Source organism: Homalodisca vitripennis, chromosome X (assembly GCF_021130785.1).
Source record: "Homalodisca vitripennis isolate AUS2020 chromosome X, UT_GWSS_2.1, whole genome shotgun sequence".
Lineage (NCBI taxonomy): Eukaryota > Metazoa > Arthropoda > Insecta > Hemiptera > Cicadellidae > Homalodisca > Homalodisca vitripennis.
The window spans coordinates 26730233-26744953 of NC_060215.1; the positions used below are offsets into that span (position 1 = coordinate 26730233).

Sequence of the window (14721 nt, forward strand, 5' to 3'; positions counted from 1 at the left end):
ATAACAAAAGTAATATAAGAACATCTCTCTATTTTTAATTCTTGTCAGTGATACATCATAATATTGGGCGAAATGATTCTTCATTGTTGTATATGTCTTGTGTGTGTGTGTGTATATACAGGGTGTATATTATGTCTGGAAACACCCAAATATATCCTTTAATAATTTAAATATAAATTTGAAACCTCTTACAATCGTGATAGAGATTGGGCATCTACTTTTTGGAACAATGTTTTGTTATGTCACACCAACGGGGGACGTCCTGCCGAGGGTATCGTGAATATTCTTAATGGAAGCCTATACCTTGTGATACATAATTTTAAAGGTAATAGCTTACTGCGCCATATCCTCGCATCATCAACAGAGTAATTCGTTCTCTTTCAGACAATTCCATTAAAATGCCAAATAAAAACTGAACTACTGTAATTAGATAACTTGTTGACAGCAATGCTTCAGAGACACTGATTAACTCGACAGGAATGATATGACCTTTGTCCATTTGTAATTCCCAAGCTTAGACCTGTCTAGTGAAAGCTCCATGCTCAACAAACTGAAACCTGTAGACCAGATGATTAATAACACAATAATGTTTCTCATAGGCTAGTGACCTTTGTCTCTTTAAACCTTCCTGCTGACTGGAAAACACCAAGTACAGATTCATAAGTAATCAGAGAAAGTGACTCATAAGTTTTATTCATTGTAATAAAAACTGGTAAATTTGTACTAATGAAACCAGCTTAAAAATAAATTGTTTATTTTATTTTAATTGAACATTTAAAAAATGCTAAAAAATTAGTGTAACACATTTTGTGGCAAGAACCATGTTAAAATTACATTGTTGAACATCAGTAAATTTTCAATACTAAAAATGCTCTATTTTCTGATAGAATAATTCCTTTGAGATGCGGTTTTGTGGCATTCAATTCAGTAAGCTATTACCTTTAAAATTATGTATCACAAGGTATAGGCTTCCATTAAGAATATTCACGATACCCTCGGCAGGACGTCCCCCGTTGGTGTGACATAACAAAACATTGTTCCAAAAAGTAGATGCCCAATCTCTATCACGATTGTAAGAGGTTTCAAATTTATATTTAAATTATTAAAGGATATATTTGGGTGTTTCCAGACATAATATACACCCTGTATATATATATATTCATATAAAACATATAAGATTTGTATATACTTAAGAATAATTGTTGAGAAAGTATAATTGCACAAATGAAGTATGAAAAATGCTTCGAAAGTGTAAAGTTGCCTTTGTAGCTGCTAGGTTGATGCAATTGATTTTGGGTTTATACATTATTTGTTGTGTTAAACGCATAGCACTGTAAAGTAACTTTCCGGAATATGAAAATTAAAGTTACTGGCTAAATGCTTGTAGAAAATATAGGCAATTTTGTAATCAGGTACAAATTAAAATGGATGAAGGTAGCAATTTGAGTTTTTTTACAAATTTAAGTGAATTATAGCTTCAAGGAATGGAATTTTTTGTTAATTTATAACTTTAAAAAATGAAAAAGGGAAATATAATTTGAAAATATTAGTTATATATTAAATGTGTTATATAACTTATGTGCTTGCTGTACAAACTTCTCATTATTTATCATCATCTGTTGAAGTGCATCTTTCATCTCTACTTCACTTCTTGAACTATTATGAGAGTTAGTTGTGAACTCATCTGAGCAAATTTTCTTATATAATCTAAGTGATTGAAAAGGGAGACAATTATAGTCTGTCAATGTGTTAACCTTTCTTACTTTCACATGTGGTGGTTTACAATTAACATCTAAATGTATCTGTCACTTCTCAAACATGAGACAAATTTGGATATGGAAATTTTACTTTCAATATAGATTTCCATTTGTCATGTCGAATATTCAAAGCCGTAATAAATTTGTAAACATATCATGATTATATGTGTGTATGTATAACAATTGTATGGTTTGTTTCAGCAATCTGAGAGTATGGATATATCCAGTGAATCGCAAGAAGAAAATATGGAGGTGGACGACGAGAAATTTTTCAAACCGATCTTCATCGAAGTCAACCTCTGTTATTCCTCCCAACATCAAGCTAAAGTACATTAAACCTTTATTGGGAGCTTCATCGAGATTGGGGAGGGCCCTTGCAGAACTGTTTGGTCTCCTGGTCAAGGTAAATTTGTTTGTTTCTGTAAAATTAGGAAATTTTGCTTTTTTTCAGCGTTGCAGTGGGATGACATGTAAGAAAAACATATAGGGTCGTGTAAACTGATAGGTTTCTATTGTTCTCTTTCCAACAGAACCGTGTCTATGAGGAGAGCCCAACATTTCATCATCACAGACCACTTCAACCCAATTCTGCAAGAAAGACCTAAGGCAGATTCTTCCTGTTTCAGTTGATGTGGTTATAAGAATATGAATTTGTTTTCTTAACCATCAGGTTCAAAACGGCATTGTCGATAAAAAAAATACTAATTAGGCGAATAATACCGAAGTCTTCCTGGTTAGGGGTTGAATTGTATTCTTAGAGAGATGACAGACAGTTCTCTTGGTCAGTATTGAATGGCAATGGGTGCTGTATGGGTAACCACCCAACTTGGAATAAGCGAGGAGTTAAAAACTTTGAGGATATCTCATTGTTAAAGTGTATTAAATCTCTGCAAAGAGTTTTTTACACTAAAAGAACTTGGAAAAGAAGAAAAAATAATGAGCACCATCTAAAATCGGTAATCAATTAATTGGATTATTGCTGTGGTAAAACTGTGCATGAGAATGGGCAACGTGCGGGTGATCATATCACGGAATTGTTTACACAATGCGTTGACGGTGTCTGATTGCGACTAAGAGTGGTGTTATCGATGATGTGTTTGCAAAAGCCACCTCTGATTTCGGTTAACGCAATACATTTACTCTACTAGTGTAGGTCATTGTTAGAACTTCCTCCTACGTTTGCTACGTTACATCACATTATATAGTTTCAGAGTTTGTGAGTGCAATCTCCCGGATATGACTTCAATCCCAACTTTCCACTTTCTTCCTTGTATTACTGACTTAAAAATTTATTTTATTATTTATTTATATTTATTATTTATTTTATCTAGTAATTTCAGTACAGTTAGTTATTGAATTAAATGTCTAGTTGTGGTGTCTTGATGGTGTTATTCTATTGTGTCAGTATTATCTGAAGGCAAATTCTAAATCTTTGATTACGTTAATTATGGTCACTCTGAGAGCAACCGTGGTGTGTACTGTTATGTACCTTTTCCTCAGAACTCAAATGTACTTCCATAGAAGACAGTTTTCTGAGGCATTCTTACATTTAGAAGAAGATTTAGGTGAGCAACGAAGGAGTGCTCATTTCTAGGGTTTATGTTTTAGTAAGCTGATTCAGTTTTTTCAAATAAGGTACAAAACAAAATATTTTATTGGTAATAAATCAGAGTGTTTGGCATGAGTTTACTGGATTTGTATAGGATATTAGATTTTGTGTGATAATTTGTTAGTTAGGTCCCATTCAGACAACCTGGATTTAATAACAGTTTTGATCTCGTATTGCGTAATATTGTACATTGTATTCAGCTTATATTTTAAAATATTTCTACACCTTGATAAGGTCAAATATCAGCCTTGCATATTGGTAACAATATTACTGCATAATGAAGTGCAAAATACATAGTTTATAACTCTTTTTCAGAATTATTTTCTATAAATTACTATTTATTGATATTACATTCGTTTTTATTTTGACGTTAATCATTATATGAATTAATAATGTGGTTAACAGAATTAAAAAAGTGTTAGTAATCATCAAGGACAGTTTTTTTATGCGAAATTTGGAACGTCCAGCCACCACAGATCCTATTCCATGATAAAGCCACAATTAATTGGTTAATTTGACATAAAAACAATTTTTAATTAAATATGTAATTAATAGTCTGTACTTGCCAGTACTCAGTATCAACAGTCAGGATTACAACTTTTGACTTAACATTTTTGTGAGGAATTGTTGGTCTATTAGTTTCATGCTTTAGGGTTAAAATATGCCATTGGTGTGTTCATGTTGTCAGTTAAAATTATAAGGTATAATCTGCTATCTCTAAAATCCCATTTTTAATGACTATGAATAGCTGAATAGACATATAGAGTAAAACCCAACGTTCATCTGTTGCAGCTGTGTGTAGGGTTCCCTGTGCGCACTCGCCGAGGCAACCACTTGACCAACACACCAGTATCCCCGACCCCTTCTGCGCACAACGTAGCCAACTCCCTGGCTGCCCTTCTCACCCGTGGGCTCAGTCCCCATTATCTGCCTAATTCACCCGTTGCAAAGTTCAAGTCAGTTCCTGTTTACTTCAAACCATTTAGTTTTAATGATACATTTTTACTAGTTGGATGGAATGGCCAAATCCAGTAAAAATATCAGATCCCTTCTCGGATTGGGTATAAAATAAATAACTAATTGAATTTTATTAAATGTAATACGTGGCAATATACTAATGCCATATTAATACTTTGCAATTAATATCAAGTTAAAGTATAAAGTGCTTAATTTTTTTGTTAAAAAATATAATTACATTCTAAACTCTGTTATTATGTGTTTGTCTTCCATTTTTAATAGATTCAACCTCAAAAACTAAAAAAAATAATTGTTTTAAATCCACTTTCCCCAAAGTCTTGTTTTTTGCACAGTAAAACTAATTTTCAAGATATAAATATATATATATATATATATATATATATATATATATATATATATAGGATGTTTCATGTTAGGTGTCTCAAATCGAATGTGAGAGAAAAGATGAATGGTAATCGTCTATTTGATTAAAATCAGCTGTTCATATAACTGCAGCAAGTAATATTATTTTATGATTATAGTGAAATATATTATCAATTTATAAAACAAATGTATAAACACAAATTAGGGTAATTATTTATTTATTCAAAGCGGTAAAATCATACAACCAATTTTATATTGGAATACTGCAATTAATTAATGATATAAAAATGTAATATTCAATTAGGAATGGGCTAATACAAAAAAAATTGGTTTCAATTTCTGATACCTACACCAAAATTGTGGTCTCAATACTGAATTCACTGCAGATGTTATTATTATTTGTGACATGAATATAATTCACTGAATGGCTTTGTAGTATTACTGTTTTAAAAGCAAATCTGGTGAATAAAAGTGGCCAGCTAACTTATAGTGTAATACGTAGTGTCTTAGATTTCATTTGCCACTTTATAATAAAAATGATATGTTAATATTTGTTTTTCGCCAAAGTGTTTCTCTTACAAAGACTTCTAAAATTATGAATAACATTGCATATGTTTACATTTTAAAAATGTCAAGAATCAAACCCAAGAACTATAAATTTTAGACACTCTCTACATTCATGAACATATATTTCACTTCATAAAAGATAAGTTCACTATTTAACAATAATTCATTCTCTCACAATCGATTTGAGACACTCGCAACCTGCATACTGGCTTTTTGGATAATAAAATATACCAAATTAATGTTTTAAAACAACATATGCTGGTGTATACTGGTCTGCACAAATTCATGATGTCATAGCCCAAACGTACAAGGTTGAAGTGAACTATGGTAATTGCTGTTAAATTCAACAGCTCCAGGTTTACATTACTTCAGCTGTTCTAAACAAAGCAACAGTCTAATAAAGTAACACCTTAGAAAAGGGGTTTAAAAAGTGTCTGGTTTGAGTGGAACATCCTTTACATACCAGTTATATTGTACCTGTTTGTTGAATATTGTCCCACGATTTGTCCAAAACCAAACAGTAATAGATACAATCTTGTATGATATTCATTGTAATTGATATAATCTTTGATTAAATGTTTTTTGCTTTATTCCAGACTCACTTATTTGATATGTTCTGTGGGATTCACTCAGCCGATGTTGTTTGATGAGAAGAGATATCCGTACCATCTTATGCTTCTCAAGTTTGTTAAGTCTAAAGGACAAAAAGCGTTTTTTGAGTGAGTATAGATTTTTTATTTATAATTATGTGTTAATATTGACCATACCTATACCTATATTTTTTACTTCTTTTTATTTTAACCCTTCCTACGCCGTAGATGGATATATTAGAATGACAAGACTTTTACCAAAACACCAAAAACAGGTATATTTGATATTATAGATAATGTCTCTTGGAGAGTTTTTTTAGTTCTCTAACTCCTACTGCCTGCTTGTCAGTTCTGCGTCTCCTACAGGGCCATGACCAAACATATCTGTTGTATGTTTAGTCGGTTGTCACAACGTGTGCGTCTACTACGTATCCCGTTATTATTCATCGTGTGGTAGTGTTGTGATTAGTTTGAAATATTTATCTTGTTTTGTAGTAAAATGTAAGTAAACTTGTCAATTTAATTACATTTTACAATGAAATTAAAATTTATTTGAAATAAACAGTTTAGTAAATAGTTCTTTTTCTATTTTATCAATAAATACGCTAATTTTAAATAAAATGTCATGTTTTACAGTTATTTTTTCTTTTACATTTTACAATTTAGCTATAATAAAAATTAGCTTTGAACTTAAAGAAACAAAATTATTTTACTTGTCTTCTCTGGAAAGTTAATAGATTTATTAGTGGCATATGAAGAGTTAATTCACATAACTTTCGTGTACATTGAACCAATAATTTACATATTTTGAATTGTTTAACTTTTATATGACAGTTGTCAGAAAAACAGTAAATTTACTGAATAAAGTTATTTTTAAAATTAGTTCCCTTTATTTTAATATATATTAACATAGCAAGGAGTTTACTCCTGTATGAAAGGTGTCTATATCTATGTTCTGTATCAGCACATTCCTATGGGCTCTGAGTGGTGGTGGAACCTGCCAACAAATGGAGGCCACAGCGACATCCAAAGACCTCCCTGAAGGCACCGGAGAATTTATAGATGCCTGGTTGCTTCTACTCGAGAAGATGGCAAATCCAAAAGCGATCTATGAATCCACTCACATGCTGCCCTCCAGATTTATGCCCGGAAGCAATTACTTCAGCTCTCTGAAATATGTGCAACAAGTTCATAGGGTCAGTTTTCTACATGATTGGTAAAATTACGAGATTGGAAACTTATTTTAGTGAGAGTAAATATTATACAATAAACTATATTTTAATTTTAACTTTTTTAAAGCAATTCAAGCAAAATATGTTTTAACTCAATATACAACATAAACAACATAAGAATGTTTGTACTAAGACAACTATTTTTATTTCAGATGGCGTTCAATGCTTTATCATATCTTTGGGGGCGCAAACCCTTTCCTAACTATGGAGCACGAATTACAGAAACAATGCTCACGATTTACAGACACATACTTCGTGGAGACATGTTGCTAGAGGTATGTTAATTTTCTATGTATTTCATACTGCTAAACTTTAAAAGTTTGCCTATTTTAAATTTCATGCACATTTGAAATTGGCAATATATATGTTCATGACTATATTATAGGGTTGTGATTATCTCGTACTTTATTTTTCTCTTTTGGATTTTTAATTTATTAGTTCTATCAAAGTTACCTTAGATAAATTGGACTTTGGTTGTAATGTTTTGAATTTAATTTCAAATTGGGAAAAAAAAACTCTGCTCTCTGGGATTTGTAAGATGTTTCATTAACCTCATGTGTGCTGGTACTTGCAATGTTTCTGGATTGGTTTCAGAATATTATTGAATTGTTCATTAATTCATTTCCAATTTTCCAAAGCTTAACATGCTATGATTGGTTTTATAAACTTTCTCAAGGTGTTGATAGATTCTCGAGGATTATTGTGCAATTTTGGTGTTGATGTGGATTAGTTCTAATTCAGGTATTGGTTGAATTTTCTTGTTTCACTGTCTCCACTTCCCCCTTTGCTCCATGTAGATTTGACACCATTTTAATTCAGACTCACGTTATTGTCACAAGTCTTGATGTGATTCAGTTTTCATGTGGCCTTTCCTGATCCTGTTTTTACCTTTCCATTTTCTGTATGTTGAGGTGACCTTTGTCTCTGTGGCTTCTCTTTAGTAGGAGTTTAAACTTCCAGACCCAATTTCTAGTTGTCCTTTTCTGATCCTGTTTTTACCTTTCCATTTTCTGTACGTTGAGGTGACCTTTGTCTCTGTGGCTTCTCTTTAGTAGGAGTTTAAACTTCCAGACCCAATTTTTAGTTGTCCTTTTCTGATCCTGTTTCATTTCTGCATTTTTTCAGAGAATTGTGTGACTTCGTTCTTGTATTGTGGCTTTCCTGTAAGAGGATAAAGAAACGGAAACCAAAGTCAATACAGTAGCTTAATTGATGTTTGTGTTTATTTTGATTCATCCGAATGAGGAAGACTCTCGTGAAAACTTTGATTTTTGTTTAATGGAAAGTTAATGATACAAACAGCAATTGACTTCTGTGTTGACTCAGGTTTTGTGTTGGTCAGTTTTCATACCGTGCAGTTATTTTAATGTGATGATGTTCGCTAGGAGCGCAAACAGAAGGAAAGCGAAACCACAGTGTTGGTGAATCCTGCTGCATCAGAGGGAAGACGAGGTGGTGCCGGTAGGGAACACAGGCCAGAGGTAAACCCTACAGAGCTCACTCAGCTCATGGATATGGGCTTCTCACGAGAGCATTGCTACGAGGCACTCATTCTCACTGCCACACTTGAACATGCCACCGATTACTTACTAAACAACTTTTTCCCGCATAACGTTCAACCGAGCCCCTCAACGGTATGTTTAACTAGAATGTGTGTCTGTTTTTAGCTGGGCATGCGTTAGTTGTTGAAAATAATTACTAATTAATAATAAATAAATATATTTATTTATATTAATTAGTAATAATTGGAAAGAGATACTAATAATAATTATATATCAACACGTCTTAAAACGTTCTCCGGTGGAAGAGGAGCACCCGCACTTTATAACTGCCTTTCGTTTCGTATTTCCAGTCAATTGTTATTTCTATTCCTCTGTCCGTAGATTTGAGAAATTTTTTACGATTTATTATGGTTCACAGACAAGACCTTGAAATATTTCAGATCTTGTGAACATCATTGGAAACTTATTAAAAATAAGAAAAATTAAATTTGATATAAGTTTTGTTACTAACAAATCTTTTACATATTCATTAACTTGACTTCGCTAATGTCTTTAGCGTATATTTTTATATCAGTCAGCTGTATTTATTGTTACAAAAATGAACAATACTGTATCCTCACCGTATCAATCCATTGACTTAAACAAATATTTAATAATTTAAAGTTCTTCAACTACCTCATAAACGATCCTTAGAGGTTTAAAAAAAATATTTAAGTAGTTGTTACGGGAACTGTATAAACAACCTAGGTATACTTATTTAATGTAAAAATAAAGAGTTAAAATAGTAAGAGTTTAAGTAGTAACTGCTTTTATTAGTTTTTATAAGACTAACAACAGTAGTAAGAATAACACAGGTTCTAAAACAACTAGTGTAGCAATACATTTTCATTCATAACAGCTAAAACTAATTTTTTACATATATTTCTAACATTGAAAAATCTAGTAAACAAAACAGTGATTTTATGTATCATAATATACCGTGGGTTCTAAACAGTTATTGTAATAATGAGATAACTGTTGTGTTATCATCTGTTGAGAATGAGTACCTGCTCAGCGGCTTTCTCTTTGTTGATATATTAACTATGGCACTCCAAATCATAATATCCCCCTTGACGCCCCCATGCATACTTTTATGCTGTGATTTATGTATGCATGTGATTATAACATTGCTGTTAGGACTCTTGACACCTGGATTGACCGTTAAATTACTACAAGTCATAATGTATAGCTAGTGATTTTGGTCAAAGTAATTAATAATGCTATATTTATCACTTTATGCAGCCATTATACATGTTATCTGATTAAAGTTGGTCAAAATGATAAATCATGCTTTATTTATAATTTTATCCAACATTAGGTTGGGCAAGCCAGGTTGGTGAGGGTAGGTCAGATTGTAGCAGGTTAGGTAAGTTTTGAGCATTTTAGGCCAGTTGAGGTTACATCAGGATAGGTTACTTGAGGTTACGTCAGGATAGGTTTGTTGAAGTTACGTCAGGATAGGTCAGTTGAGGTTACGTCAGGATAGGTTTGTTGAAGTTACGTCAGGATAGGTCAGTTAAGGTTACATCAGGATAGGTCAGTTGAGGTTACGTCAGGATAGGTCAGTTGAGGTTACGTCAGGATAGGTCAGTTGAGGTTACGTCAGGATAGGTCAGTTGAGGTTACATCAGGATAGGTCAGTTGAGGTCACGTCAGGATAGGTCAGTTGAGGTCACGTCAGGATAGGTCAGTTGAGGTCACGTCAGGATAGGTCAGGTCAGGTCTAGCTGGTCACTAGACCCTTTTGTCCAGTGACTTCCCTCACCATCTTGATGTCATTACTTTGACCAACTTGACTTAGCTTTTCTTCATAATGTATAATCACAGTAAATATTTTTCCTATCTATACTATTACTTTAGACAAATTACATTAGTTATTGTGTATAATGACTTGTAAAAGTCACTAATTCATCACTTTTACTAATGAATTTGATCATTATGCATAATAACCACACTTGGTGTGCAACAGTTCACATCAATACTGATGTGTAGTTCCGGTGTTAATTGTATACTCTCAACCGCTGTGTAACTTTACCAGTGCCCCATGTAGGACAGCCTTGCTGATTCCTAATCAGTTCATTTAACATAGTTTTAAATTTTTTAATTCAATGTTGCCAAATTGAATTTGCATTGTCACTTATGTAATTTTGACATACTATATTTCGCTATTGAACAATATATACAGTTCATTTTGATTGCTGTAAAATTTCCTTGAATTCTTGTTCCATAATAAGTGCTCAACGAACTTTAGATAAAAAAGTGTAATCTTGCCTTGTGTATAGATTATTGTATATGCCGAGATATTTTAAATCTTTCCTGACAGAATGACAAGATTTAAAATTTCATAATATAATCCTAATAAAATTTCTTGAACAGAATCATTTCTGCTAAATCATATTCTGTCCATATTCTCTTGCTGGTCACACCTTTTCACATTAATATGAAAAGATATATTTAAATGGATATAAGAAAAAATTATTTTCAATGTAATGAAGTCACAAAATTTAACTTTTTATGCAAAGCGTACTCAGTAAAAAAATTCAGATGTTTTACTGAGTTTTATTTGTATATTAATTTACATTTTCATCAAATACTCAGAATTGTTGATTACCTCTTGTATAATAGTTAAAAATTATTTAGATTGTCTTTGGTTACTTGGAAATTATATTTTTATTGGCATGAAGTTTGTTTTAGCACATATTAGTTCTTTTTTACAGAAGAATTTATTTATGCCAAGCAAATTTATTGTTATTAGTTAATCTAATGAATTGGTACTATTTTTTTAATTTACATAAGTATAGAGGTAAACTTAATTTTTTTCATTACTAGTAATAACATGTGGGAGTCCTTTAATGTAGCATAGAAACAGTAGGGGTCCAAGAACAGAACATTACGGATCTTGTTTAATTGTTTTTTTTGCTTGATTTAATGGATAGCTCTCCTGATTTGGTTTACCTCAAACAAGATCCTCAATTGTGATTGATTGATTAGTTATTTTACTATTTTTAACTCCCAGCTAGTATTAATACTAGCTTGTGATTTCAATGACTTTCACAGAAGTGTAGCGAAATCACAACTTAATCTTACGAATCAATAACTCCTAAGGAGATAAGATTTAGCCTATCTGTGGGTAACCAAATCCAGAAAGCCAACTAGCCTAAGTATAAGATGATATTACGTTTGCAGCCTTCCTATCCAATGTGGAAATGTAGACTTACTCAATTACTCGAAACATGAGCTGTATATACTGTTTATATGTTATGTCTTAATACTATAGTGTGTAAAATGTACATCACTATAAGTACTACATCTCTCTTTATCTCTACAATTTGGAAACACTGGATATTGTATTATTGAATGAAAACCTATAATGTCTGTTTCTATGTCAATAAGAAGAGTTCTTTCTGATTTAATAGAGGTAAGTTTCTCCTACTTTTCCAGTTTAATTGGATTATATTTCCGATGAATGAAATACCATTTATGATGCTCTTTAAAAGGTAGAGGTAACAATTTAGACTTTCCCTAAGTAGTAACACAATTTGTATATTATAGGAATGTGATGAGCAAGACTTATGGGAGGAGCCATTAGACACTGATGTTCTTGCTCGGTTTTCAAATCAAGTCCTGCAAACATGTCTTGATTATGTCGAGAGCATGCCAGAGACAGTTTACAGAGCTTGTGATCTGTTGACTATCATCATAAGACGCAACGGAGAATCGTATTGTTACAAGTTACTTAACGCACTGGCAACAGAGGTGAGTACTTAGAGTAACATTATAGCACTATTAATTTTTTTTGTGAATAAAGGTTTGCTTTACCCTAGGACCTAGAGTTAACCCTCTTGAGTGCCACATACCCACTCCTTTAGTGCCACAGCTTTTTTAGTGTTTTTACAATTCTTTTTTTTTTAAAACCGTATAAAATACAATTTTGTAATTAAATTGTTTATGTTATATATCAATATATTAAAAAAACAGTAAGGAATAAGAGAAGTATAACAATATTGTACTTACTAACTGTTCAGGTATGTAGCCCGAAGTAAAAAAAACTTAAACATTTTGTCATGTCCTAATGTACACAAAAACACAGTTTCAAACTAGCCATATTATTCCAAATTTAATAAGCTTTACAAATATATACACTTTGTTTATATTTAAAATAAAAACTAAACTGTAAAATTTACAACTATATACACAATTTTTTCCCCGGGTTTACTAAGAGTCACTGCTTTGTGATGCCTTTCTTTTCCTCCCAGGCGTAAGGGGACTCCAGAAATGTTCTAATAAGTGGAAACATTCCCTGTGCACGCCTGTATTACAGCCAGGGCACCAAAATCTGCTTTGGGCTTTTTTGTTTTTGCTTCGCAAACTGTGTACTGGTGTTATTTATTCCCTGAAAGGTGGGCGATGGAATGATTACTGCCAACATTATCTCCTGGACCTGGAGCAGCTGGTGGTTCTTGTTCTGGCTGTGCCAAAGAGTCAATTATTCCAACCAAAAAGTCAATTCTTAAATGAGGTTGGTCAGTGTTTTGGCGGTAGAGAACATAGGAATTAAAAAGTGCCATGTCAATAAAATTAAAAAAAATATCTTCTTCCAGTATTTTGAAGTTGTTCTGCTGCAGTATGATAAATAGATTCGTCTGACACATCTACCCCTCCCATGAACTGATTATATCTATGTATTACTAATGGTTTGACTCCCTCTAAACCTTTCTTGCTTTGGATATGAACATATTCTGCATAACATGCGGTTGTTAATAAATAAACCGGTTTTCAATTAACTTTCTGCTTGAAACCAACCAAATATGCTTGTTCTTGTCTGCACTGCATACTTTCTCTGGCCCCAAGTTTGTGGTTCAAATCTATTGGATTCAAAAATTTAGAAGATTTGTTTGTGGTTCCGGTCATGTACATGTTTCTGTCATACAATCTTTTGGCCAGTGGAAGTTTTGTGTAGAATTGGTTAAAAGAAACATGGTAGTGCTTGTCCAACAGATAAGCTTTTTCTATTGATGATAAAATTACTTACTGAAAGGGTTGGGGTCTCCTCTTAGGAAATCTGAACCACTGTATAATTCAACATGCATAATGTAGTAGTGGTCTGGCTGTCCCACACTTCAAACTTCTTTATTCCATACCGGCCATGTTTTTTTTTTGCATATATTGTATGAATGAACAGCGGTTCTTCATACCAATCAAGGATTCATCTATACAAACATTTTGGTTAGGGACGAAATGTTGTTTGAAAGTTTTGTTAAAGGTGGTCAAAAAGGTATCGAGCTTTTTGACCCATGGGTCATAACCTGGTTTTCCACGGTGAACTGTTTTTAGCCAGGGTCAAATGTAAATGGCTAAGAATCAAGAAAAATCTATTCCTAGGCATTACATTTCTTGGGCCAATATTCCTAACCGGAAACTAATGTCTATTAGCAGGTTCAGGTGAGAAAACCCGTGTCCTTGTCTGTTTGTTTTATGGAGGAAGTGCAATGGGGGTTCTAGGACAATTTGGCAGGGTTGTAGGCCTTGTATTCCTATTTTGTTTTGGATTAGGCCTAGGCCTAGCGTTTGTATCCGACTCACCTTCGTCAGAGCTTGAAAGTTCATTAGTGTCCGGTTCGTACTCTTCACCACTGCCACTTGAAAAATCACGAAGTGAAATGTCTGAAGGTATATCAGGAGCTTCAATGTCACTTGCATCGTTTTTACTAGATACATATTAATCTAAAACATCCCGAATTTCATTAGAATGTTCCACCAAAGTATCACGATACATGTTTGTAAAATCACGCAACACCGTAGTCAGCTGTCAGCAGTATGCAGTTGTAACGTACCGTCAAACGAAAGTATTTTACCGTATTTGAAGTATTTATACCGAATTTGACTACTTTTGATGCCATTTTAATATGAATATATTCAAACAAACAAAGCGCTGTTATATAGTCACGGGCGCGACTTTGGCCGTCATATTAGGCATTAATCAGTCGCGGCCGTGACGAAAAGCGCTCGGAGGGTTAAACAAATTGTATGTGCTAAAACTGAATTATGTCTTTCAAGCACTTTCTATCAAAACTGACTATACTG

General features: G+C 32.9%; 1 protein-coding gene across 1 annotated transcript in view; it reads left to right on the forward strand.

Annotated features, from left to right (window-relative positions):
- LOC124369401 (E3 ubiquitin-protein ligase HUWE1-like) overlaps positions 1-14721 on the forward strand; it is a 164986-nt gene that overhangs the window by 58613 nt on the left and 91652 nt on the right. Inside the window, exons 18-24 of the mRNA XM_046827405.1 lie at positions 1959-2160; positions 4159-4322; positions 5871-5993; positions 6829-7060; positions 7249-7371; positions 8482-8730; positions 12190-12393. Of these exons, the coding sequence (XP_046683361.1) occupies positions 1959-2160; positions 4159-4322; positions 5871-5993; positions 6829-7060; positions 7249-7371; positions 8482-8730; positions 12190-12393 (1297 nt within the window). The remainder of the gene's footprint in view (positions 1-1958; positions 2161-4158; positions 4323-5870; positions 5994-6828; positions 7061-7248; positions 7372-8481; positions 8731-12189; positions 12394-14721) is intronic.